Source organism: Ammospiza caudacuta, chromosome 22 (assembly GCF_027887145.1).
Source record: "Ammospiza caudacuta isolate bAmmCau1 chromosome 22, bAmmCau1.pri, whole genome shotgun sequence".
Taxonomy (NCBI): Eukaryota; Metazoa; Chordata; class Aves; order Passeriformes; family Passerellidae; genus Ammospiza; species Ammospiza caudacuta.
Genome location: NC_080614.1, coordinates 9,537,163 through 9,563,476, shown reverse-complemented (window position 1 = coordinate 9,563,476; position 26,314 = coordinate 9,537,163). Strand labels below are relative to the sequence as shown.

At 53.6% G+C, this 26,314-nt stretch overlaps 1 protein-coding gene across 1 annotated transcript; it reads left to right on the top strand.

Moving 5' to 3' along the window:
- The first annotated feature begins 3,236 nt into the window (after window positions 1–3,236).
- SPSB1 (splA/ryanodine receptor domain and SOCS box containing 1) lies at window positions 3,237–26,314 on the top strand. Its single transcript, XM_058818769.1, has 3 exons — window positions 3,237–3,350; window positions 19,089–19,893; window positions 24,382–26,314. Exons 2-3 carry the CDS (start codon window positions 19,200–19,202, stop codon window positions 24,507–24,509), a joined length of 822 nt encoding a protein of 273 aa, XP_058674752.1. The 5' UTR covers window positions 3,237–3,350; window positions 19,089–19,199; the 3' UTR covers window positions 24,510–26,314.

Sequence of the window (26,314 nt, the reverse complement as noted above, 5' to 3'; positions counted from 1 at the left end):
CAGAGGAATCGCTGCGGGTGCCTTTCCTCAGCCGCTCTCTGCAAGCCCAGAGCCGGCAGTGCCAGCAGCAGAGGGTGCTGCTTGCCCGTGCTGCTGGGAGCCTTTCCCAGCCCTGTCCTGCCGGAGGAGCCGTTCCAGGCCCGGACCAGCACGGCTGTGTGTGACACCAGCGCAGGGATGGCAGGAGTTGTCCCTTTCCCAGTCTGCAGGACTCGTGCTGGCCAGTAAACCACTGGGAATTCAGGGGTGCTCCCCTCAGGAGGAGACAGTCACCTGCAGGTATCTTAGGGATAACCCAGCACTGAGCTGGGGTTGTAAGTGCTGCTCTAAGTAGGGGAGCACTCTATTTAAAGAGTAATTCTGCATCCTTGTGCTCCATTACATATATTCCATCCTTTAAGGCATCTTCACATCCAGCACCCTGTCCTGAAAGAGAAAGGCAAAGGAGTCATGAGAGGAGACATCACAACACGACTCTGCTCTCCAGGTGAATGTAAAGCAAAATACCTGGATTCTACTCCATTATCTTTATTTTTTATGAAGGGTTTAATTTCATTCAGCAGCTGCATTTACTTGTGTTGCAGTGCTGTGCTGGCTGTGCTGATATCTCAGCTCTCAAGAAGGCACTAAAATGAAGATAACCACTTTTTTCCCTGCAAAGTGCCCCTGGGGAACGCCTCTTCCTCCTCCTCCATCCCACTCTCCTTTACTCCCCTTTCCACCCCGTTCTCCAGCTGGGGAGGGTTTGTTGATTGTGCTCCGGGCAGGCTTGGCAGCGTTTCTCCCTGGTGAGGCTCTGTTTTCACAGCCCCTCTGTCCAGCAGCACACTGGGCTGCTGTGGCTTTGTGGCCGCACTTAGAGGCACTCATTGTTCCTCTGTGCCGCGTTGTGTCCCTCCGAGCTCGCAGGCACAGCCTGCAAGCACCAGGGACGTGTTTGGGGCAGAGTGGCTGCTCTGCTGCTCTCCCTCTGCCCTGGGCACAGAGGCTGCAGCGACAGGATCCCCTCTGCAGCTAGGGCAGTGTCACTCCAGAGTCTGTCCCAGCCTCACAGTCCATGCTGGGAGCCCAAAGGATTTAAATATTCAGCTTCAGACATTCCAAAGGGACGCGGTTGTCAGAAGGAGGATGCTCATCCCCATCCAGACCCCAGAGCTAATCTGCACTGCTGAGTGCTGACCACAAGAAATCAGCCATGCCGAGCCATTCCTCCTCCCACCTTCCTTTAATAGCCTCAGCATAAATTCACAAGGATTCGAGCTGGAAAAGTCTCTGCTCCATCCCCAGTCACTCAGGGGATCCCACTGCAGGCCACAAACACTGGCCCCTGTCTGTCACCCCCTCTGCCTCTGTTTGTGCTGTGGTTTGAGCTGCAGACTGTGCTCAAAGCAAGTGACTGAAGATTAGCAATTCCTGCTTCTTGAGGAAGCAAGAAAGTCAAATATTAAGGAAATAAAAGCAGACAGGATTCCATAGGAGCTGTGATCTCATCTGGCGAGAAGCCACCACAAAGCTGAGAAGTTCTGCTTCAGCACTTGTCACGTCTGGTTTCCTCCAGCTTCCCTGCTGCTCCTCTCACTCCTCCACCCCGCTTCTCCCTGAAATCAGTGGGGCGAAGTAACTTAAATATGAGCAGGACCAGGTCAGAGCAAAGTAGTTTTGAAAAAGCTACCCAATATATATCTGTTTGACATAAACCCTTCTATTTTTATTTTGCAGGGTGTTAAAGAACATATTTGTGCTGTATCTACAATCTCCCCGCTGTTTCTGGTCAGCTAGAGTAATAAATTTATTCTGATGAGAATGTGGTTTTTTTTTGAAGGACCACAGTGGCTGGCATAGAGCAACTATTCCCCACAGATATCAAAATATGCTCAACAAATTAGTGAATTAACTGTGCTTTTTTTTTTTTTCACACGTGCCCCAAGACCATCAGTGATGAGAAATGTCAAGAGCCATGCTCATGTCCAATCCCCAAGAACAATAACTGCAGCAGCATGCAGGGCATTGATTCCACAGTGACTCAGATGGCAGGCTGCCACCTCTGAATCACCCACACCACTTCCTGCAGCAGCTCCTAGGTGGTCCTTGGAGGCATCCCATGCAATATGGCTTGCTGAATTTATGACAATCCACGGCTTTACAGCTTGAGCAGTACTGCTAAAACCAGTCTTTTGTCTGGAAACACTGAAAAATTCATCATCTCAAAGGGGTACTACCGGGTCAGATTTGTCCAAAGGGTTGTTTTTATAATGAGGACTGAAATGAACAAAATTGTATTTCCCAGGTTTATTTCTGTAAACAAATGAGTATTTAAAAAGCAAATAGGCATTCCCAGGAGTGGCTGAAACAAATCACAGAATCGCAGAATGGGTTAGGTTGGAAAAGACCTCTGAGATCACCGAGTCCATCCTGTGACATGACACCATCAACCGGAGCGTGGCACAAAGTCATTTCCTGAACACCTCTGGGCACGGAGACTCCGCCACCTCCCTGGGCAGCCCCTTCCCGTGCCCGATCCCCGTTTTTGAGGAGAAATGCGGATCTCTGGGTGGGTGTGCGGACACCGAGCATGGAGCCGTCACCGAGCGCCCGGAGATCCCCGGCGCCACGCCCGGGGCTGCCCGCTATGCCAGCCGTGCCTGGAGCGAGGGTGGCACAACGGCACCGAACAGCACACAGAAACGGGCTGGAGTAGCAAAACAGCACGGAACAGCCCACATTTCACATAGAAACGGTGCCGCCTGCGGGCCGGGGACGGGCAGAGGGGCTGTCGCTGCGGGCTGTGGCTGTGCCCCGCGATCGCCACCTCTGCCGGCGGCAGCGCCCCGGATCCGCTCCGTTCCCGGCCCCGCTCCGTTCCCGGCCCCGCTCCGTTCCCGGCCCCGCTCTCTGCCCGGCCCCGCTCCGTTCCCGGCCCCGCTCTCTGCCCGGCCCCGCTCCGTTCCCGACCCCGCTCCGTTCCCGGCCCCGCTCCGTTCCCGGCCGCGCTCTGTGCTGGCCCCGCTCCGCTCCTGGCCCGGCCCCGCTCGGTTCCCGGCCCCGCTCGGTTCCCGGCCCCGCTCCGTTCCCGGCCCCGCTCCGTTCCCGGCCGCGCTCTCTGCTGGCCCCACTCCGCTCCTGGCCCGGCCCCGCTCGGTTCCCGGCCCCGCCCGCCGCCGGCGCTGCCCGGGCGGAGCGGCCGCGCCCCGGGCCGGGCCGGGGGCGGAGCGGGGCCGCGCCGGGCGCTATTTGGGCCATGTGATGCCGGCCCGGCCCCGCTGGGCGCGCCGGGAGCAGCGGGCGCTGGGCTCGGCCTGCCCGGGCACGGCACGGAGCGGGGCCATGGTCCGGCGGGCAGCCCGGGCACGGTAGGAGCGGGGGGCGGGCGGGGCGGCTCCGCGGCCTCTCCGCGCTCGGTGCTCGCCGAGCCGAGCGGGGCCGGGCCCGCGGGCGGTGCCAGCTGCGGAGCCGGGGCGAGGCCGAGCGGCGGCCGCAGCCCTGCCGGGCCCGGTGCTGGCAGCGGGGAGCGGCACCGGCGAGGGGGCCCGGGGGCACCGGTGATGGGGCGAGGGGTCTGAGGGGCACCGGCGATGGGATGAGGGGCACTGGTGGGGTGCTGGCCTCGGGGCCCCGGTGATGGGGTGCTGGCCCCGGGGCTCCGCAGCCGCGCCGGGGATGCCGCGGGAGGGGCGGCTGCCGTTCTCGGTGCCGTGTGCGGGTTTGGAAGGCAAACACCGATAACCGGTGCGGATCGCTCGCTAGGGCAGCGGGGTTTTCCTTCAGGGTCGGTAAATTACCGCGCGGGCTCCGGAGCACACCTTACAAGGTCTGCTTGGTGTGTGTCTTCGCTTACTACATAAACCTCTGCGAATTCAGCGGAGCCTTACATAATCCTCTACCCGGAGGACCTAGGCTGTTGTTATAAGGTCAGTGTTGCTGTAGCCTCCTGCTGGACTGTGCCGTGTTTTGTCCTTATTCCCTGGCTAAAGTGGGCAGCCGGGGTGCCTGGTGGCCGTGCCTGAGTAAAAAACTGTCAATTGTCTCAGCCGTGGCTCGAGATAAGGAAGTTTACAACACAATTGTAAAAATGGGAGTTGCTCCTTGGAGACAGATCACCTCTTTCTTTTTTTTTTTTTTTTTTTTTTTTCCATGATAGCAATGCAGGATGGCTCAATGAACCTTTTGTCCCAGGAGTAATCTGTGCCTTTCCCACCCCTCTGACATCTGATTTCTACACCAGATGCAGCGTTGTGAAGCTCAGTAGCACAGCCAGCTCAGTCTTGCTGGTGTAAGCTGTGCAGAGCCTCCAGGGCCTTGCAGTGAGAGTGGGATGGTCACAGTGGCTCTCCCAGCCTGCAAGGAGGGATATTTCCGTGGTGAGTTAATAAGGGAACAGCCAGGAATGCCACAGAGCCGTGCTGCCGTTTGCAGAAGTGCCGGAGCATCTTCCCTGAGCTGCCCTGTCACCGTGTCGCCCTGCTGGCCCTGCCAGGGCTCTCGGTAGTGGTGCTGATGGATGCATCAAGCAGCAATTTGCTCCTCAGCCCCGTCACAGGCAGGGGATGAGCTGCAGCAGTCTCAGTGCATTCCTCAGGGGATGTTGGGCTGTTGCAGTGCAGCAGCCCTTGCAGCCTCTCTCCTCTGCTCGGGAGGTTACTGAAGTGCACTGTGATGTGCTCTGGGGCTTGTTTGTAAACTGCTGCTGGGACGTGGGCTGGTGTTCCAGGAACTGCTACGTGCTGTGTTTGTGTGCAGCCCCTCGCTGCTGCTGGGGCTGGGGAATGGCCTCTGCTTGTTGCTCTCCTGTCTCTGCGTTGCTTTTTTTCCCCTGGACCCTATTTCCCTTCCTCAGAAAAAGTGAAAGCAGTCTGCAAGGTCTGCCTGTCTTGTGAGGGCTAATTAAGAATTCATTAAGTTCCTGGAATTAAAGATCCGTAGCTGATGAGCCAGTGAGGACACTGTGCCAGGGCTTGGGACTGAGTGCAGACAGTGCTGACAGATAATACTCCAAGTCACAATGTGGCTTTTGAAGAATTTAAGATGTGGGATGGAGTATGTTCTGTGGCTCTCTGAGGTTTGTGTCTTGGTCACATTTTGTGGCCGATGCCTCTGCATACACTGGAATTGGCATCTGGTGGGCTCTGAGAGGCCAGGGCGAGTGGTGGCTGTAATTTTGGGCTTTAGCACACTTGTATTTACTGAGCCTGGAGTCACCCAGGGCTGAGGATTAACTGGGGCTGGCAGGGAGCACCAGTGAGATGATTCCAGCTGGGCTGAGCTTCTCTTCATGTCCTGTGGCAGGAGCCTTGCACATGCATTAACTGCAGAGCAGCTCAGCATTTCAGCAGTGAGGAACAGCTGGCGGCCCTGCCCGAGCTCTGAGCTCCCCAAACATGCTGTCTGTGGAGCTGCTGCCCCTCCTTTGTGTCTCCAGGTGTGTGGTGGAGCTCATGCCCGCAGCTGGCCCTGCCAAGTCACGAGTCAGACACCAGTTGCTCTCAGACAAAGCTCTGTGGTGCCTGCAGAGTCAAAGTGAGTAAGTGTCTGGTACCAGACTGCAGCCACTGGGTTCCTCTGCTGGTGGCCTTTGCAGAATGAGCTCATGTCAAGGTGTTGACTCACTTTCAGTTACTGCACTGCTCTGGAAAACAAAGAAATCTTCCCTTGAGTTGCTCCATGTGAGTAATTGCTGTAGCTGCCTCTGTTTCCATGAATAATTGCTGGGGGAAGAGTGCAGCTGTCCTTAACAAAGATGGGATGTGGGCTACAGGTAATGGCCAAATGCTCTCTGCTGAGTGTGAGAAAATACAGCTAAAAAATAATAGTTTCCAAGCACATGGTGGGGAAAATGTGCCACTGTTAACTGTGTTTTCCCAGGGACTACTAAAACATGCATTCCCTTTTAACTCTGCACTGCTCTGCCCTTAACGGTAACGCTTTGGGAACTCCTGGGATCAAGTAAATTGGTCTGTGGCATTGGTCAGAAAATTCTCTTGCAGACTAAGTGCTTTTTACAGCAAAAAGAAAAATCCTCCTTCTGGGTGTTAATTTGGTGCAGGAACTGCTTTTATCTGTAGCTCTGGGGTGGCACGAGCTGCCTGAACCCTGGAGTGTTTGAGGGAAGGAGATACAAAAGAAATTTCCCTGGTGAGGTTGGTTTGGTGTGGGCAGTGTGGAGGTGTGGGGAAGGCACTGACAGAACCCTTGGTGCAGCATGAGCCATGTCCTGTGCCAGGGAACCCGAGTGAGCTGTGCCAGCCCTGGGGCTGCAGGCTGCCCTGGCAGAGCCTTCAGGGCTTTAGGGAAGAGGGGAGGGAAGGAGGATGTCCTGGACACAGTGAGGACCGGTGAGTGCTGCTGGGGACAGCTGTGTCACATCTGTCCTGCTCTGAGTGTGCAGGGCAGCTGTGCCAAGCTGGCAGGGTGTGTGTGTGTATGCCCCAGGGAGTGTGGTTGGAGGGATGAGGGCTGCAGGCTGCTCCTGGCAGAGCCCTTCAGGGCTTTAGGAACACTTTGGCTCTTCAGCAAAGAGGAGAGGGAAGGAGGATGTCCTGGAGCACACTGAGGAGCAGGTGTGAGTGCTGCTGCTGCTGGGGACAGCTGTGTCACATCTGTCCTGCTCTGAGTATGCAGGGCAGCTGTGCCAAGCTGGCAGGGTGTGTGTGTGTGTGCCCCAGGGAGTGTGGTTGGAGGGATGAGGGCTGCAGGCTGCTCCTTCCTCGTCCCCTCCATGTGTGGCCCTGCTGCCACTGCTCCCCGGGCACTCCCAGAGGAACCAGGGAGTTTTCCCTGCTGGCCGGGCTGGGCTGGATGCCAGTGCCAGGCTTTATTGATGGGCTCTGCCATGTGGCTTGTCCTGGCAGTGGGGTGGAAAAGGTGGGAAGTGTGTTATCTGTGCACAGTGAGGCACTGGGGTTGGCAAGGCATGGGCTTGCAGTATCCACGTGGAAGATGCCCTGTCATCCTCCCTTCTGGTGTTTTGTGTGTTGTACTTCGGCAGCGTTGCAGGTCAGATTCAGTGTCTTTTGGGTTAGCATCTTTTCCTCTTTTAGTACAGAAACAGCCACATGGCTTTGCTTTAGCTTTTTTCCTTAAGGCTGGAGGGCCTTGTCCACTGATATTTCCTTGTCTTGTGGCTTTGTGAGTTTTTTCTCTTCTAGAACATGGGAAGACAGACTTGAAGCTGAAGCAGTGCTGCTGCTGTGTAACCGTAAAACTTCCCCTGGGAGGAGAAAGTGACACGTTTCTTTGTTCTCTTACAAAGCTTCCTCTGTAAGGAGAAAGCTTTTTACTTAAACAAACAAACAAAAGGACCCCAACAAGCAGCACCATCTGCCAGATAGCAGGGTGAGAGCAATTGAGAGCTTTGGGGCAGAAGGTGGTGATGTCTGAATGGAGTTACCAAACATGGGCTTTTTCTTTTCGCCTGGAAGGGGAATTTGATGAAGCTCCTAAGTCAGAGCAGCTGTGTGGATGTTAACTTCAAACTGCTTTCTTTGGAGAGCTGGTATGTTATCAAGGCAGGAATCTGTCCTGAGGAGATCCCAGATGGGGCTTTGACACCATAAATGTACAAAGGCACTCAGTTGCACAAAAACTGCAGAAACAACTTCGTTCTGAAGAACGTGAGCCACGGATGGTGGAGTGCCAAGAAAAGCAAGCAAGGGGTAAGGCCAAGCAGTTCTCTACATGAGAAGGCTACATTGGTCTCAGATGTTTAGAAATTCTTGGTGCAAGCTTCTCCGTGGATAAATTCTGGTTTGAATGGCCTCTTGTAACTGAAAATCTGCTTAAAGCAGAGATGTGAAAAATGCCTGCATCCTAGCTATAGTGTTTGGAGGTTAGTAGCAGGCCAAAGTGAGGTTCTTGCCCTGATGGCCTAACTCATTGCTGGTGGCACGTCGGGCTCTGCTGCAGGGAGAGCTTTGCTGCTCAGTGAGAGGAGAACAAGAATGGCTCTTGAAATGATTCCACACAGCAGCCTGTGCTGCTTGCTGCTGAGACTGGGGATGCTGGGTGTGAGGGGCTGTGCTGTGCTGGCAGCAGCTCCACGTGGAGAATCTCTTATGTTCACTCACCCTTGAGTCTCCCTTGCTTGTCGGTGCTATTTGAAGGCTGACCCATCATGTTTACATGCGGGCAGTGAGGGAAGGGTTGCTTTGTCCCCCAGGGCAGTCCTGCCTTTGGGGTTTGAAGGCTCAGGAGGTGCCCATGTAAAGCAACGCTCAGGGCTGTGTGAGCAGCTGGTGAGGGCTCCTGTCTGCTCCCAGTTCCTGTAAACTCCAACAGCTGCGCAGCAAACCTGCTGACCCTCGTGCTGAGAAGGGCTGTGGGGCTGTGTGCATCCAGAAAGTACCTGGCTTGGTGCCTGTGGGCAGGAAATGGAGATGCTGGGGCTCTCTGTTCCGGGCTCGTGTGACAGGCACGGGCTGCTGCAGGCTGTGCTGTCCCCTCTGTCGGGCTCCCTGGTGTCCCCGCAGTGTCACTGCCGTGTTCTGGGGCTGTGCATGGGGTTCCACGCACCAAACTGTGCTTCTGGGGTTCCAGGCTGGGCGTTTGACTTGCTGGAGGTTGAGATGGGGAGAGGAAAGAAGGCAAGGTGCGTGTCTTATGGTTTTTAATGGTTCAGTGACTGAGCTCCATCGTGGGACTTGGATGCTGTCATTTCCAGATAGCTGCCTTAGTTAATTGATATCCAGGTGATCCAACAAGCTGCTAAATAGCTGGGTTTTTTAAGTGTGTCAAGGAGCAGCTTTGGAGGAATGGAAAGCTGTTTCACTGACACTTGGTGCTCCTGGCTAGCAGGGTGGCTGCAGGTGCTGCCTCTGGTGAGATTTTGAAGGGGCAGGTCTTGAGTGCCCACAATGGCCACGCAGGTCCAAACCTGCACCTGTGGCATGAGTAACAATCAGTTAAATCCCAGCCTTTATCTGGGTAATCTGAGAGAGCCTGGTGTGACACGGAACTGGATCTGCAGGAGGCACAGCAATGTGTGTCAACACCTCCAGAGGGAGGGGACACCTGGGCAGACTGCCTGCAAGGAGCAGTGCCCACATCAGTTGCAAGTTTTGGTCAGAAATCAGAATTGAGTGGCTCCTGGAGCTTGAGGTGGAAGAGATTTCTTGATGCATTTGGGCACTGGAGAGCACTGTGCTGTGTGTTAGGGCTGAGGACAAACACCCCTGTGTGTTTAAGATGGGAAAATGGGCTTGAAGCTTGCAGTCACTCAGTGGAGAGGAAGGTGCCACAACCAGCACTTGTTCAGAGGCATGTGCTCTTATGTTATTTGGAATAGGCTGTCTTCAAACTTGGCAAAAACTCCACCCAATCCTCAGTCTGGACTGGCTCTGAAGGAATCCTTGACCTCATGGGAATCTCCATTTCAAGGTGCACAGCAGGGATTGCATTGGCATAAAACCCTTCTCAACAGGAGAACATTCAGTGTGCTCTCAAACCCGGTTCTGGCACACCTGAGAGGACCACAGGAGGAGTCTGTGCAGGAATGGGTCTGACCCAGGTGTAATCCTGGGGTCCAGGGGGACAGAGCTGATGGCCCAGCAGGTGGCAGGGTGGCAGCAGGGACAAGGTGGCTTTGCAGGGCCCTCCATGGAACCCTGTTTGGCCTGGAGCCTGACAGAAGAGCTGGGCAGCCCAATCATCTGTGCTCAGATGGGTTTCTCCAGGGTGAACAGCTCCACAGCCAGCTCTGTCCATCCTGGCTGGTGTCCCCAAGGCATTGGTGTTACCTGGGCAGGTTCAGGTGATGCTTCCATTGAAGGTCAGCAGTAGCAGTGTGATGAGCTGACTGCAGGAATAAAACCTCAAGGTGAGTTTAGTCTGGTGGGAGGAAAAGGCTGTTGGATGTGGTGGCTCTGTTTGATGTTCCAGACATTGGCTGTTGCAGACAGTTTACATCTGTGCTGTGTTTGGGAGGTTGTGGTGCACGGGCTGGTGGGTGGCAGTGGCTTTCTCAGTGCTTTCAGACTGGTGTTTGCACACAGCAAATCCTGGCCAAGCCATCCAGCCTGCTCCAAAGGAGGAATCAGAGCTTCAGCAGCAGCCAAGAAACAGCTGAACACACTTTGGGAGCGAGCAGCCCAGAAAGGACAGAAGCCTGCACGCTGGAGACAGCACAACTGCCTTATCTCTGCTGCTCTTGAGCTCTACACTTTGAAAAAGCAAGGCAGCTTCTCTTCTGCTTGCTCCTGAGCATGTTGAGTGCATCTTGCTTCAGAACAGAGCTCTTGCCTGTTTCTACAATGCTGCTTCATCCCTATTTCTTAACTTCTATTAATCTGTCTCAGCCCTGGTTTTCTGACTGGAAACTTTCCATTGATGTCACGGGAGCTTTCCGTGGCCCACATCAAATAGCTGGGTTCACCAGGAATGAAGTGACTCTCCAAATGTTTATGTTAAACACTTCTTTGGGAGGCATGCTGACTGATGAGGACCTGTGGTGGCTGAGGTATGTGGGGAGGATAGGTTGGCTGTGCAGCTTTTGTCCTGCCTTTGAAGCTGGAAGTGCTGGCAGCTGTGGAGTGGCCAGATAAGGGCTCAGGAGTGTTCCATCACTGTCTCCTGCACTGCAGAGCTCTCTCTGTGGCTCGCCCTCGTGGAAAGGACGGCCAAGCCTGGATAGTCACAGCAGAAAGCTGTTGGCATAATTACAGGTATGGAATTTTGTTGTTTGAGAGGGGAAAGCCACAGTTTAGTCTGCTGAGGAGCCCTAGGGAGGGAAGGAGGGACATGTGTGTTCTTCAGACCCTGCTTGCTCACGCTCCTGGTGGTGTCAGAGCATTTGAAAGGTGGAAACAGAAGGGATAAAAACCACCCTAGCACTCCCTGTCACCACCACAGATGCTGAGCTTGGCTGGCTCCTTCCTCCCCTGCAGGACATTGTGCACACTGGAGGTGGTGAGGAAACCACTAAATATCACTTCATTTACAGAGCTCAAGCTTGTGAAGCTGTTGCTTAGGAGTGAATTTCTGAGTGTGTCCCAGTAAGGCTAAGGGGCAAATTTCACCCCTTCCCACTTGAAGCACTATTGCAGCTACTGTGAGCAGTGCTGCAGTCAGTGCATGTCCTGGTCACTTGTTTTGGCACAAACATTTGTTCTGTATTGCCACAACTGCTATTTCCAGGAAAAAATTGCTCTGGGCTGTCTGGCGACCTTACAGTGCAGATGTCCTCTGCAAGCAGCATGTGCATTCCTGCAGCCACAGTTTGTATAATGTGCTTTTATCCTCCTCTTTTTGGTGCACTCTGCGCTTGCAAATCTGATTTGTCTGGTTGAGCTTTTACAGGGATAAAGCTTCAAGCAGGCAAGCTAGAAAGGATCTCAAAATTGCTGCTTTGTGGAGCCTTTTGGTGGATGATTTAGGAAGGCAGCCAAAGCCTTTGGGTCACCCTGCCTGTCTCAGAGCACCACAGCATTTCCAGGGACCCTTTCAGGTGATGGGGAAAGCAGAGCATTGCATCACCGAGTCTGTGCTCGCTGCCAGCCCCAGTGAGATGTGCAGTGTCTCCTCCTAATTATGGGATGTCCCAGGTCAATTATAGCTAAACACAGAGCCCAACCGTGTCATTAAACTTTTTTGGCTAATGACAAGTCAGAAATCCAACCTTGTCCCGGCATGCTGTGCTCTGGGGAGCTGCTGAGTGTGTTCCAGTAAAGCTGGCAGTGTGAGCAGCCTCTTGCGCAATCTCTCTGCCAGGAATATCCTCCTGGTTCAGCACTTGGGAGCTTCCTTCTGCTCTGGGAGCCCTCTGGGAAGCTCTGGAGGCCCGGGGAAGGGAGGAGGAGCTGGGAGCTGGAGCAGGGATGTTGTGGCCTTGAGCAAGCCGAGGTCTGGGTGACCTGACCCTGGTATTGCGAGCTTGGGTTTGTGTGGGCTCCTCACCTCAGCTGGCTGCTGCAGTGATTGGAGAAGAGAAATTGCATCTTCTGGCGATGCTGTTGGATTTGGAAAGGGTTTTTCCACAGCTTTTGTTATGTTTAAGGGTGGTTGTTGTTCCCAGATTAAACTTGAATAGAAAACATAAGGCTGCTGCCAGCTTTCTGTCACAGACACCTTTTATCTTGCATTCATCTCTTCCAAGCAGATGCTGCTTTCATTTCTTCTGCTTATTTTTTCTTGCTACAAGACTAAAATTAACAGCCCTTTGATGCAGGGGAAGAAACTGTATTTCAAAGCAAAGTACCCAGTTAACTTTGATAACAAAACTGCTGGTTTTATCTTGGAGGCAATTCCGTGTTCCTTGGAAACAAATCTGAGGGTTGGGAGCTGCTGATCCCTGCTTGCTGTGACAGGTGAAGGTGCAGACCCCTCCTCACCTGGGGTACCAGTGGCTCCCTCTGGGCTGGGAGGTGCAGGGGGAGGCTGCAGGTGGGAGAGGAGGTGCCAGACACTGTTCCATGCACAGGATGTGTGCAGGATGTTCTCCTCACAGCTGCAGTTTCAGGGGTGCCAACCGCAGCCCGAGGTGTGGAGGGACTTGGGGGAGCACAGACAGGGCTGTGGCACTGCAGCCATCTGTGTCCAGAACTGTCCCTGCCTCCAAGGACTTGTCCTGAGCATCAGCTCCGTGTGAGCATCCAGATTTTGGCTTTCATCTTTTCCAGTTAAAGGGAGCAGCCCTGTTCCTGCAGTGCTTCCTAGAGGTGGTGTGATGTGAGGGCCGTTTCCGAGGGGGAGGTTGAAACCTGCCTGTCCTCAGAGGGAGGACAGCAAGACTGTACCAGAAATGGAGAATTGCTAAGCCCAGGCTGTGGCTGGCTTGGGCAGGGCAGAGAAGATGCTGCTGTCATCATTCAGCACCTTACAGGAACTGTCTGATGCAGCAGGGGCACATCTGCTGTGCTCAGGATCTCATTTCAGAGCAGGGCCAGGGAAATACCTGCTGGAACTCACCTTGGCAGGTGGCTTTGCCTCTGGGCAGCTGCTGCTGGAGGATGTGACAGGCTCTGGGGCTCTTGCCTTAAAGGAGCTGTGAGGAGCCCCTGCCCCGGGTGCATGGCAGGGTGGTGACTTCTGAAAACATCCTTGTGCTAAGTGAACAGAATGGTTTCCTAAACACCATGAAAAAAGTCACTTCCTCAGTGACTCAGCTGTCTCCTCTTGTGAGGTTTTGTCCTCTGTGGTGACAGTCTCAGACTCCACAGACCTCAGGACAGGAAGAACCTGAATCTGCAGTTCAAAGGGTGAAACATCCACTGGGGTCTTCACACATAGGGTGCAACTTCAGTCCTGTTCTTCAGCACTTGGGAAGCCCAGGATGGAGAGATCTGGGTGAATATTACAGAGGAACGCTGAGATTTTCCATGTGCCAAGGTAAGGCAGTAAGGCATGTGAACTGATCCACGGTTATTGCTTAGAGTCATTTGCTGTGGGGTGTGAAGGCACTAACAGCTGGGACAAGGGGTTGAATTCACTTGTTTAGGATTCATTTGACCTGAGGATGAGCACAAAATTCAACCTGAAACTGGCTGGAATGACTTGGACAGGGAGGAAGATGCTTAACCCCAAGAATGAGAAGTTTTGGAACAGAAGTATGGAAGTTTTGGAACAAGGTTGCCCAGAGCTGGACAGGCTCTGGTTTTGAAGGTTTACAGAAGTAAACTGATGAGAGAGAAAAGCAGGATTGGAGAGCAGCAGGGATGGAGCAGAACCCCAGTTGTGCACCACGACGCCCTGGTTTTGCTGAATGTGCTGCTCTGGCCCTGCAGCAGAGCAGCACCCAGCTCCTGGTGAGACTCTTGCAATGGGCCAGGATTTGTTTGTTCCCAGTGCCTGGCCCCGATTTCAGCAGTGCTGCCTCTGCAGTGAGGAGCAGTACCAGACACTTGCACAACTTCCCCTCTGGCAGGGATGTGTTTGATGTAAATACATGTGCTGCAGCTTCAGACACAATAAACGTGTTTGGGAGTAACAGGCTGAGTAATCTGGTGCTTGGCAGCTGCTCTGCTCTGGGGATTTTTGCTTTACTGTTAGCAGTGCGTGTGACATCTTAAATGAAAAAAGGAAGAGACAGTAACTGTACAACTTAATATTAGAATAGCTCCAGTTACAGCTGCTTTACCTGAAAGAATGAGTCCTGCTGGGTCTGTGGCTCCTGACACTGATGCTGTGTTGCCTTTGGGAGCAGGGGTTGACTCCTCGCACTCCACTGTGAGTGTTTTCACTGCATCTTTTTGGGAAATGCTCTGCCCTGCTGTCATCTGGGAAGGGACACAGGGGAGTTCTGGTAGGTGGCTGCTGAGAACGTGGGTTTCTGTTAAAAAATGAATTCATGAGCTGTTTTAGGGGAGAGCCGTGCTTTGTCATCCAGGGTTTTGTCCTGATGGGTTGGTGGTGGTGATGGCCACAGCCAAAAATTGCTTTTGATACTGGAGTGGAAACTCTGGGCACAGGTAGAAATATCAAACTTCATTCTTTCCACTGCTCCCCTCCTTATCTGACAAAACTCATGAACCCAGATAGTTAAACAGAGATGAGGGATGGGCAATGGGCAGTGCAGGCTGCAGATCAAGTGGGGAAATAACAAAAAGCAGGGAGCTGTTGTGCAAGAGGGTGGCTTGTTCTGGGTTATGTGGGGTTCTTTAATGCAAATAGTTCTGAACATAAACATTTACTGTTTAAAATTCACAGTGGCTTAATTGTGCAGGAAATGCCTCTCTAAATGCAGCCTCAAATGGCTCCAGTGCTGCAGGGAAAACCAGTGAGCAAACAGGGCAGTCTGACCAGGCCTTTCAGTGCTGCTGGGTTATAAAGCTGGGGTTGTGTTTGCAATGTGCCAGGCACAGGTTTCAGCCTTGGAGGGTTGGGAGGCTTCTTCTGGAAGCAGGGCTTGTGTGCAAGGTCTCCATAACACAGGGAAAATCAGCAGGGCTTGTGTGCAAGGCCTCCATAACACAGGGAGAATCAGGTGAAGGTGGACAGGTACAGAGGTGTAAGGAAGGTGAGCCTGTGGATATGAACCTCTGCCTGTGACCTTTCCTCCTGCTGCTTATGGGACTTACTTGTGGTGGTTTTTAGTCTGCAAGCAGGTTGTGGACACATCTCTTGGGCGCACCTAAGGAAATTGGGAGTGTGGGATGTCTGTGCCTTTCCCACCATGTTCAGGTGCTGCTCAGGCTGAGCAGTTGACATTCATGAATTACCTTATGCAGAGCTGGAAGGAGCCTGATGACCTTTGAAACATCCACTGAACTTCCCCTGTGAGGAAAAGCAGCCCGAGTTCCCTTGTTTCATTTACAGAAATGCATTTTCTCTGCAACCAAAGCTGCTGTTTGTGACCTGCCTTCAATGGGAGAGATGATCTTTGGCACAAACTTTTGGAACTCCTTCTGAGCCGCTTCCATCCTTACAAATACTTTGCAGTGTGAGCTCTCTCCTGTTGCTTAGAGTTACTTTCTGCCAGATTTTGCAGTGTTGCAGTTCACAGGAACTGGCTGGGTAGGTGGACAGTGGAAATTTGTTTAAGTGTCTAGCAAGTGGCTTGGTTGAGGCTGGGTGGTGGTTTTTGCTTCAGCTTTTCATTGACTCAGACGTGCTGCTGTGAGTAACCTCAGAGCTGTGTTCTGGAGAGCCTGACACGGGAGGGATGGGTGACAGGGCATTGCCAAAACAGCAGAAATGTTCAGCAGAACTGCCTGGACAATGCCAGAACCAGACACTGGAGGGATGGATGAGAGAGCATTGCTAAAACAGCCAGAAATGTTCAGCAGAACTGCCTGGACAATGCCAGAACCAAAACGGGAGGGATGGATGAGAGGGCATTGCTAAAACAGCCAGAAATGTTCAGCAGAACTGCCTGGACAATGCCAGAACCAGACACTGGAGGGATGGGTGAGAGGGCATTGCTAAAACAGCCAGAAATGTTCAGCAGAACTGCCTGGACAATGCCAGAACCAAAACGGGAGGGATGGGTGAGAGGGCGTTGAACTAGCAGCAGGTGAAATGGGGTGTCCTGGCTCTTTGGGGCTGAGTTTGGTGCTGTTAGAGGCTCCTGACCATGTGCAGTGTATATATATATATATTTCATTTTCTGCTGAGGTGTGTTCCAGGCTGGAAATCTCTAGGGCAGGGCTCTGATTCATTGTCTGCAGAGCACCCAGAGCCTGTGAGGTGTGTAAAGGTTTGGCCTCTTATCTGTGCAAGTACACCTAATGAGTTTATGGAAAGGAGATAAAGCCACAGTAAACTGACTTGTAGAAATAAAGTAAAAGTGGATCAGGAGTGAAGGAGCTGAGGATCCTTTGTGTGTTCCTGTTGTTGGTGCTGCAGACAGGTGTCCTGTAGGTGCAGAGCAAGGGAGGGACAAACTCTGAGAGGAACCAGAGTTTCTGAGCTGGGCACCAGCTCTGGCCTGCACAGGCAGTGCCTTGCTTGCAGAGCTGTGTTCTCCTATTAACATCAGGATTTTCCTTCCATTTCAATGTCTCTGCTGTCTCCTGCCCTGATCCGTTTGCAGCAAGCAGTTTTGGAACCTGGCATTTCCTTCCAGCACGGCAAGCTGACAGCCTGCTCTGAGCACCTAAATGGAAAGGAGGGCTGATTCTCACTGAAAATAGCAGGGAATCCTTTTCTCTGAGGCACCCTTAGGATTTCACTGCCTGGATTTTAAGCCCATGAGGTTAACAATGGAACTGACAATAGCAGGGAGCAGGAGTGGGGATGAGCTGCTGTTGGCAAAGCAGAGCAGAGTTGCAGCAAGCCTGAGCTGTTGATAAGACAGATAAAAGCACTTTCAGTGTTTACATTTGTACTTAAACCTGCAGCAGCTCATTCCCCAGCCTGTCTGCTCATTTATGGCTGCCTGTGTCTCTGTGGAGCTGCCCAGGGCATTAATCCATTAATTTCACAGGATAAGCCTTTCTGCCTCCTCCTGCTGCAGCAGAGTGCCTGCATTGTCTTGTGCATGCAGAGACTTTTCCTTTTAGGAGGTGAGGGCATCACTGTGCTCCTGGCAGAGGGCAAGGTGCCACTCTGCAGTGCCAGGCCTGGTGCCAGGAGCAGCAGAGCCAGCTGTGGGCAGGGATTATTGCCCTGCCCTAACAAGGAGCTGTATTGCACTTCAATCCTGGTGTGGGCTGGCTGTACCTGCCCTGCTCTCACTCTGACCCACCCTCTGCTTCAATCTTTTCCCTTTCTTCACCCCTTTCTCTTTATTCTGGCCATTGGCTTTCACCTGCTGTGAGCAGTGCCTGGGAAAGGCTCCTGAGCAGTGCAGGGGATGCGTGGTGCCTGTGTTTGGAATCTCCCTGGGGTGATTCCCTTTCCCTTCTTGCCTCAGAGAAATATGATGGAGCTTATGTTGGCAAAAGGCAGAAAGCCACAATGAACAAGGCATTGTTTTGCTAATGAAGAGCACAGTTGTGTTCCCTCACTTCTGCTGGGTGTTGTGTGCTTCAAAGAGGTCTGCACTCCTGCAGCCTGCTTTGTTTTGGTTCTTGTTTCCTATGCTGTGCTCTCACGTGTACTGCACAGGAAATCTCTGCCTCTCCTCCCTCTGCCAATGTTTTGTTCCCTTATCCTAATCCAAATTCCAGCAGCTGGATTTGCCTGTGGACTCCCACGTGTGCCTTGCCAGTCCCTTGCTGTCAGCCTGTGTCCGTGTGCCTCAGGCACGGGATGCCAGGGATTTCACCTGGTGCTGCTGTCTGGTGTCACCCCAGCTGAGAAGGAGCCTGCACTGAACCTTTTCCAAAATCACTGTTTTGGGTCAGCTTTAACCTGCCTGTCCTGGGGAAGCTCAGCTGCTGTCTGCTTTAGTTTGCTCTGGGGATCCCTTGGTTGGAGATGCTGCTGCTCCTGAGGAGCTGTGAGCCATGGAAACCCGTGGGGCACAGCAGCTCAGCCACGACATGCCCTGCCATCCCCTGCTGCCCTCCCTCAGCTGGTTCTGCTGTTATTCCTGTTTTCAGCTGGTGAACAGCTGGCTTACACGGGCCAGGATTTGTTTGGATGTTGTGGATGGCATTTATTTCACTTCCAGGATGTGTGGTGCTTATCTCAGCAGCTGATAACATGGCTGGGCCTGTTTAAATGGCATCTTCTGTCTCTATGCCCAACATCTGAGGTCCCTGAATGGTTTGAAATGTCTGTACTGCAGCCTGTGCATTGGGATGTAACTTTCAAAGGATCTCAGGCATTTTGCTCTCTATTCATGATTTTTTTTAAAAAGTGGGTAAGGAAAGAAAAAATAGTCATGTCTCTTGTTACTTAAAATTGGGATTTAGCTCACTGTTCCAATGGCATACCTTGGTAGGGAAAACCTGTTGAATTCACCCCTAACCCAGAACACAGTGAGCCCTCCCTGTTCACCTTCTAGCTGGAGCCTTGCTGATGTCCAGTAATCTTATTTTTAAACCAGATCTGATTCATGCTCTGTTTTCTATGCCAGATGAGGTCCTTGGTTGTGAGTAAGTGTTGTGACTGTAGCTGGCAGGAGCGCTGCATGATTGCCTCACTTCAGGAAATGTTAAAATAACACTTTTTTTTCTTAGAAAGCTCGTTTGCACCCCTCCCACTCCTAATTCTAATAGCTGCCCCCAGTTTGGCAGCTGTGTGACAGAGGGCTGTTTGTGTTGCCGAGTGAGAGCAGAGGCACTGGAGTGGACGCAGTGCTGGAGCAGAGGTGCACGGAGCGAGCAGGGATCTCTGGCCAAGCTGGCTCAAACCTCTCCGAGGTTCCTCTGCAATCTGGAAGGAAAACTGCTCAGCTGTGGGAAGGATCTTGCTCCTCCCCCTGGACTCTGCAACTGGGGATTTTTTTCCCTCTTGAGAAGCTGCTCACTTGGGACGAGCCAGGCAAAGGTTTATCTGCCCTTGCTGCAGGGGTTTGGAGGGGCCAGAGCTGCTGGGATGGGGGTCCCCCAGCGGCTTTGGGCTGCTGCTCTGGACTGGCAGCCTGGCCCTGAGGTACTCAGCACAGCTTTGGCTGCAGAGAGCTGTCTCCTGAGCCCTGCACCCGTGGGCAGCTGCTGGGAAGGGAGCACGCCTTGTCGGGACAAGCAGCTGAAGGCTGTGCTCTGTCAGTGTGGCACACGGCGCCGAGTGTGCTAATGTTTAACTCGTCTCTTGTTGTTCTTTCCGTCCATTAGGCAATCCTGAGCGGCGCGCATCTGGACAGAGCCTCCTGGCAGCCTTTGCTGCGGGGCTGGATGACAGCAGGAGCTGCCAGGTGAATCCATGAGCTTGTGAGGAGGCCAGCCATGGGTCAGAAGGTCACGGGGGGGATAAAGACAGTGGACATGAGGGACCCTGTGTACCGGCCGCTGAAGCAGGAGCTGCAGGGGCTGGACTACAGCAAGCCCACGCGGCTGGAGCTGCTGCTGGACATGCCCCCCGTGTCCTACGAGGTGCAGCTGCTGCACTCGTGGAACAACGACGACCGCTCGCTGAACGTGTTCGTCAAGGAGGACGACAAGCTCATGTTCCACCGGCACCCGGTGGCGCAGAGCACGGACGCCATCCGCGGCAAGGTGGGCTACACGCGGGGGCTGCACGTGTGGCAGATCACCTGGGCCATGCGCCAGCGCGGCACCCACGCCGTCGTGGGGGTGGCCACGGCCGAGGCACCGCTGCACTCCGTGGGCTACACCACCCTCGTGGGCAACAACCACGAGTCCTGGGGCTGGGACCTGGGCCGCAACAGACTCTACCACGACGGCAAGAACCAGCCCAGCAAGACCTACCCCGCCTTCCTGGAGCCCGACGAGACCTTCATCGTGCCCGACTCCTTCCTGGTGGTGCTGGACATGGACGATGGCACGCTCAGCTTCATCGTGGACGGGCAGTACATGGGGGTGGCCTTCCGGGGCCTCAAGGGCAAGAAGCTGTACCCGGTGGTGAGCGCCGTGTGGGGCCACTGCGAGATCCGCATGTGCTACTTGAACGGACTGGACCGTGAGTATGAGCCCTGTTCTGGCCCTGTTCTGGCCCTGCTGGGCCGTCCTGGACCATCCCAGGCCAAATCCTGGGCCGGGTTCTCCTCTTCCTGCACGGAGGAGTGTGACTGTTCACGGGCTCCGAGGATGAGGGAAGAGACAAGGATCTGACTCCACGTTTCAGAAGGCTTTATTTATTATTATATATATTATATTAAAACTATACTGAAAAAAAGATTTTATTAGAAAGTTAACTAAGAATAAAAAAAAAAAGAATGAAAACAAAAGCTTGTGGCTCAGACAAAGAGTCTGAGCCAGCTGACTGTGATTAGCTATTAATTAGAAACAACTCTATAAGACCAGTCACAGATTCACCTGTTACATTCCACAGCAGCAGATAACCATTGTTTACATTTTGTTCTTGAGGCTTCTCAGGAGGAGAAATCTTAAAGAAAAGATTTTTCATGAAAGATGCCTGCGACAGGGGAGGATCTGTGTCAGCAGCAGCACTGCTGGGTGCAGCTCTGAGTCCCCCATGGACAATGCACAGAGTCTGTCTGTCTGCACACCTTGCTGTCACCTCTGCAGGGAGCAGGCAGGGCCTGGGGAGGTGGTTTGGTGGCAGGAGGTGATGCCAGTTGTCCAGCTGGAAATGGGAAACCTTGTATTGATACCAGAATTCTTCCAACAGTTGCGTTACTGGCACTGCAATCCTGGTGTCTCTTTACAGAAAACAGTCTCTGGGACAGTCCCCTTCCTTCAAGGGGATGTTTGAAGTCCCTTGCAGGCAAGAACAGGGACAGATCCTCCCCTCTAAGAGAAAATGGGAATGTTTTCCATCTCTCAGAAGGTGGCTCACTCCCCTGTCCCTCTCAGAGCAGGGTGTGCTCGTGTCTAGCAGGGGCTGGGTGCTGTTGTCAGCCCAGCTCACATGCCAGCCCTTTTACTAACAGTCTCTAGCTAAGCTTAGTAATAAATTTGGCTGTCCAAATGTGCTAAAATCTGTTATCTCTCATAGTCAGAAGTTCCCATGGGGCCAGACTGTGACTCAGTCTTCTGGGTAGGGTGGAGGAGAGAGGTGAAGGAAGTGGATTAAAATCTGGATTTATGTCACTAGTGAAATAAATTTGGCAGTATTGGTATGGAGAGCAGTTTCCCCTGCATTCCAGAGCAGTGTCTGCTCAAGGGCTCTCGTGTTTGTGCAGGAGGTGTCCAGCACTGGCAAACCCTGAGTGCCACAGAGCTGCCAGCAGAGAACTGGGCTGTCAGAGTGACCAGGAGAGCCTTGCAAAGGGGCAGGAGCAAAACCTGCAGGTGCTTTGGGAAATGCACTTCAGCTCTGCAAGACCAAGCAGAGAGCTCTTGGCATTTGGCGTTTCTCACCCAAAGAAAGCCCAGCTCTTTCTCCACAGCAGCTTCAGGGGTGTCAGCAGCTCCAGGAAACAGGTTCTGCTGCAGGGCCCTGTCACAGACACATTTTATGGAAAATCCTTTCCTTAGGAATTTTTCCTCCTGAGAAGCTTCAGGGACAAAATGTAACCAATGATTATCTGCTGCTGTGGAATGCAACAGGTGCATCTGTGATTGGTCTCATGTAGATATTTGGAATTAATGGCCAATCACAGTGAGCTGGCTCAGACTCTCTGTCTGAGCCACAAACCTTTGTTATTCATTCCTTTCTATTCTTAGCTTAGCCAGCCTTCTGAGATGAAACCTTTCCTTCTATTCTTTTAGTATAGCTTTAATGTAATAGATATCATAAAATAATAAATCAAGCCTTCTGAAACATGGAGTCAGATCCTCATCTCTTCCCTCATCCTAAGGCCCCTGGGAACCCAGGCCAAACCCTGCAGCTCCACTGCAGGGCAGGGAGTGTGGAGCTGCTGGAGCTGTGGTGTGAGCGTGGTGTGAGCCCTGGGCTGGGTAAAGCTGGAGCTGTGGTGTGAGCCCTGGGCTGGGGCAGGGCCATCTCCAGGCTGGAGCTGTGGTGTGAGCCCTGGGCTGGGTAAAGCTGGAGCTGTGGTGTGAGCCCTGGGCTGGGTAAAGCTGGAGCTGTGGTGTGAGCCCTGGGCTGGGTAAAGCTGGAGCTGTGGTGTGAGCCCTGGGCTGGGGCAGGGCCATCTCCAGGCTGGAGCTGTGGTGTGAGCCCTGGGCTGAGCAGTGAATCGTGGGCAGCAGGCCAGCAGGGATGGATGCTGTTCTGGCACTGACAGAAAGAAGGTGTCTGGCTCTGAGCACTCGTGAGCACTCAATGCAGCCCTGTCAGGGATTATTGTGGTGCTAGTGAATGGAAGGAGGTCAGCTCTGTGTGTGTGTGTGTGTGTGTGTGTGTGTGCTTTCTCTGCTGCTCTGCTCAGTGCAGACCAGGTGAGGACAGACCTGAGTCTCTGTGGAAGAGCCTCTCCTTTAGAGGCCCCTGAGCTGAAATGTGATTGCTCTGTAGGTATCTAAAGGCTCTGGGGGTCAGGCCCCTTGTGCTGGGGGTGCTGCTGGGCAGTGCCTCTGTCCTGCTGTCCCTGTGCAGGGCAGGCAGAACTGGGGCAGGCTCTGAATGCAGACCCTGAGTGTGCGCCCCGGTGCTCAGAATGGGCAGTGCCAGGGCGTGCTGCCAGTGCTGGGGCTCTGTGCGGTGCCCAGCCAGGCACAGAGCAGAGCAGCAGAGGGTCTGTGCCTGGGGAGGGCAGCAGGGACCCCGGGGTGGCTGAGCAGCACACAGGGCAGGGCTGGGCACACAACAGGTGACACAGAGCAGCAGTGGGGATGCTGGGCTTGGCAAGTCAGGTCCGTGTATTGTGGAGCTGGAGGCATCTGCCAAAGCTGTGGAAGCTGCAGCTTCTGAGCCAAGCTCACCTGTCTGTGGGAGCTTTCTGTGGGCAAAGGCAGCTCCCTGGTGGTGCAGCAGAGCCCTCAGGCCACGGAAGGATGGCATTTACCTGCTTTGGGATGTGTCAGCCCCGGCTGGGGCAGGAGGAGCCCCTCAGGCCTGAGCAGGGTCAGGGTGAGCTCTGGCAGGCTCAGCAGTGATTTTTTTCCTCCTGTGCAGCTGGGGTGTTTCAGCCTGGCTCTGACCTCAGTCCCCTCTTGCTGTGAGTGACTCCTGAGCAGCCAAGGCCCCGTGTGCCATTCCTGAAAAACTTGTATTATCTTGTTCAGGGGGTTAAGTGCAGGATGCAGAAAAAGATAGCCAAGGGCTTGTATCCTTCCTGGGCCTGTGACATGGGAGGGAACTGTCAGGGTGCAGAGCTTTGACAGATGGCTCTGCAGTATAAATGAGGGGCTGGCAGCTGTTCCCCTCCTGTGTGGGCTAAATCATGCTGCTTTCAGGGTCCCCAGACCCCTGAGGCTCTCTGGGTACTGCAGCAAGAGGCATGAGCTGCAAGATGTGTTCTGGCTGGAATTGCAGAGGAGGAACTTCCAGCTGCTGCTGTGGGGTTGTTCCATTCACACGCTGGCTGGAGTGGCCTGGATTCAGCTGGAGATGTGGATGGCCGAGGGGCTGCACACCTGCCAGGGATCAGCGCTTTTGCTGAGAGCTCCAGGGGTTTAGAAGCAGCAGAGTGAGTGGGTGAGTGCGCACCTTGTGCCAGGTGTTCAGTGTTCTCAGGGGGCTGTAGAAGCAGCAGGGTGGGTGAATGAGTGTGCCCCTTGTGCCAGGTGTGCAGTGCTCTGGTCCAGTGTTCTCTGTGGGTTTAGAAGCAGCAGGGTGAGTGAATGAGTGTGCCCCTTGTGCCAGGCGTTCAGTGCTGTGGTTCAGTGTTCTCTGGGTGTTTAGAAGCAGCAGGATGAGGGTGTGAGTGTGCCCCTTGTGCCAGGTGTGCAGTGCTGTGGTTCAGTGTTCTCTGGGTGTTTAGAAGCAGCAGGATGAGGGTGTGAGTGTGCCCCTTGTGCCAGGTGTGCAGTGCTGTGGTTCAGTGTTCTCTGGGTGTTTAGAAGCAGCAGGGTGGGTGCCCCTTGTGCCAGGCGTTCAGTGCTTTTGCTGAGAGTTCCAGGGGTTTACAGGCAGCAAGGTGAGTGAATGAGTGTGCCCCTTGTGCCAGGCGTTCAGTGTTCTCTGTGGGTTTAGAAGCAGCAGGGTGGGTGCACCTTGTGCCAGGCATTCAGTGCTTTTGCTGAGAGCTCCAGGGGTTTAGAAGCAGCAGAGTGAGTGGGTGAGTGCGCACCTTGTGCCAGGTGTTCAGTGTTCTCAGGGGGCTGTAGAAGCAGCAGGGTGAGTGAATGAGTGTGCCCCTTGTGCCAGGTGTGCAGTGCTCTGGTCCAGTGTTCTCTGGGTGTTTAGAAGCAGCAGGATGAGGGTGTGAGTGTGCCCCTTGTGCCAGGTGTGCAGTGCTGTGGTTCAGTGTTCTCTGGGTGTTTAGAAGCAGCAGGATGAGGGTGTGAGTGTGCCCCTTGTGCCAGGCGTTCAGTGCTTTTGCTGAGAGTTCCAGGGGTTTACAGGCAGCAGGGTGGTGAGCGGGTGAGGCTGCTCCCCCCGGGCAGGGCCGCTGATGTCTCTGCTCTCTGTCCCCAGCTGAGCCCCTGCCCCTGATGGACCTGTGCCGGCGGGCGGTGCGGCTGGCCCTGGGCAAGGAGCGGCTGGCTGAGATCCCCACGCTGCCCCTGCCCGCCTCCCTCAAGAGTTACCTGCTCTACCAGTGAGCGCCAGGACGCAGTGGATGGAGCTGCCCCGGGCCCTGCCCTGCTGGAGCTGCTGGCCGAGGATGGATCCCTGCATCCCTGCGTTGCTGCCGCTGCCGCAGCCTCCCGGGCTGGGCGCTCTGCTCCTCGGGAGCCCCTGCCCCAGCACGCTGAGCAGAGGAACATTGCCAGAGCCCTGTGCTCCCCTCTCCTCCTGGGAGAGGCTGTGCTGCCTCCCTGGGCTCAGGGGAATGGTTCTGGGCCAGCCAAAGGGAAGGATGGTGAGAAAAGAATAATGGTAAAAGTAAGAATTCAAACGTGATCTGAGGAAGAGGAGGCATTAGGAATAGAAAGGTCAAGACCGCGTCCTGAGAAGGGAAAGGCTCAGGATGGCCAGCAGAGTTGGAAAGAGTCTGGAGTACCATAAAGAATTAATTGATGAGTTTTTAAAAGCCAAAAAATAAAAAAGTACAACCCCAAGCCCTGAAACGCCAAAACCAAGAGCCCTTCCTCCACCAGGACCCTTCTGAGCTTGGAGAAGGTGGTTGTGTTGCTGATGTCTGTGCTGGGATCCTCACCCTGCTCTGTTGCTGTCTCACAGGTGGTGACTCCTGCTGCCTTGTTGAGCACCAGGGCTCATCCTGCTCTGCTCTGCCTCCTCCCAGGGGTTTCACAGCTGATTTTGCAGTCAGGCTGTGTCCCCACACTCCTCCTTCCTGCTGAGAGCTGCAGCTTTGCTCTGGGGTCCCTGGCTGGGCTGGGACTGTGTGTCACACGTCTGTGTGTGTCACACGTCTGTGTGTGTCACACGTCTGTGTGTGTCGCACATCTGTCACAGCTGCAGCTCCTGTGCCCTGGGCTCTGCCCTCAGAGACCCCTCCATGTTCTCTGATGGCACTGCCAGGGAATCCTCTCCTTGATAAGCTGCTGAAATCCACCCAAGCCAGGCTCAGTCTGTCCCAGAGCCCCCCAAACCCTGCAGCAGAGGGGCTCCCTGCCCTCTGTCCCAGAGCAGGGTCACAGGGGCTCCAGCAGCAACCCCAGGGCTCAGACAGGCACAGCAGAGGAACCTGAACCTCTCCAGAGCTGGGGAGCAGGAGAGAGCTGCAATAAACAGGACGAGCAATTCAGGCAAAATCAGCACATCCCAAATAGATCCTCAGTAGCCAAGTAAAGAGGTGGCACTCTTCTGTTAGCAGGAGCTGCTCTCTTGACCTCTCCACAGGTTACTATGCTGCCTTTCTGGGGTTATTTTGCACATTTCTTTGTGTGTTTTTTTTTTCCTTGAAAAATGTTTGTGTGATTGTTTTGTTTTGTTTTTGCTTTTGAGTTATCCCTTCAGTTTTGTGTAGGTACAAATGAGTTTAGTTGCTGAAAATGTTAATATATATATGTGGGGTGTATGTATAAGAACATGTTTTAAACAGCTGCTGTAGGGTACCTTTTTGAAAATAAACTACTTGCATAGTATATTTTTTAAAGCACAGAGTTGGTGCCAAGACTGGGTGGGGTGTGACGTGCCCCGTTTTTATTCTAATATTATAGGAGGTTTTGTTTTTCAACGTAGGGGTTTGTACTAGTTTCTGCTGCAGGGTGGGACACAAAATCCAGTGTGTGGAGCCCTGCTCGGTTGCCTTCAACTCGAACCAGTGTCTTCCAGAGCTGCAGGGAAGAAGCTGTGTTCTCCCTACTCCTGCTGCCCTTTGTGCTCCCTCATTTCCATCTCTCCTCACCTCACCAGGACATGGCTCTGTACAGTTTAAAATCCTTTCTATTTTATGACTGTAGATAGCACTCACTAACCTAATAAACTTTATTAAATATTA

Bases quoted from the DNA above. Each gene is read 5' to 3' on its own strand.
- SPSB1 (XM_058818769.1), top strand. From the start codon at position 19,200: ATGGGTCAGAAGGTCACGGGGGGGATAAAGACAGTGGACATGAGGGAC. The intron at 19,894-24,381 runs GTGAGTATGAGC...CTCTGTCCCCAG, and splicing joins CTACTTGAACGGACTGGACC to CTGAGCCCCTGCCCCTGATG.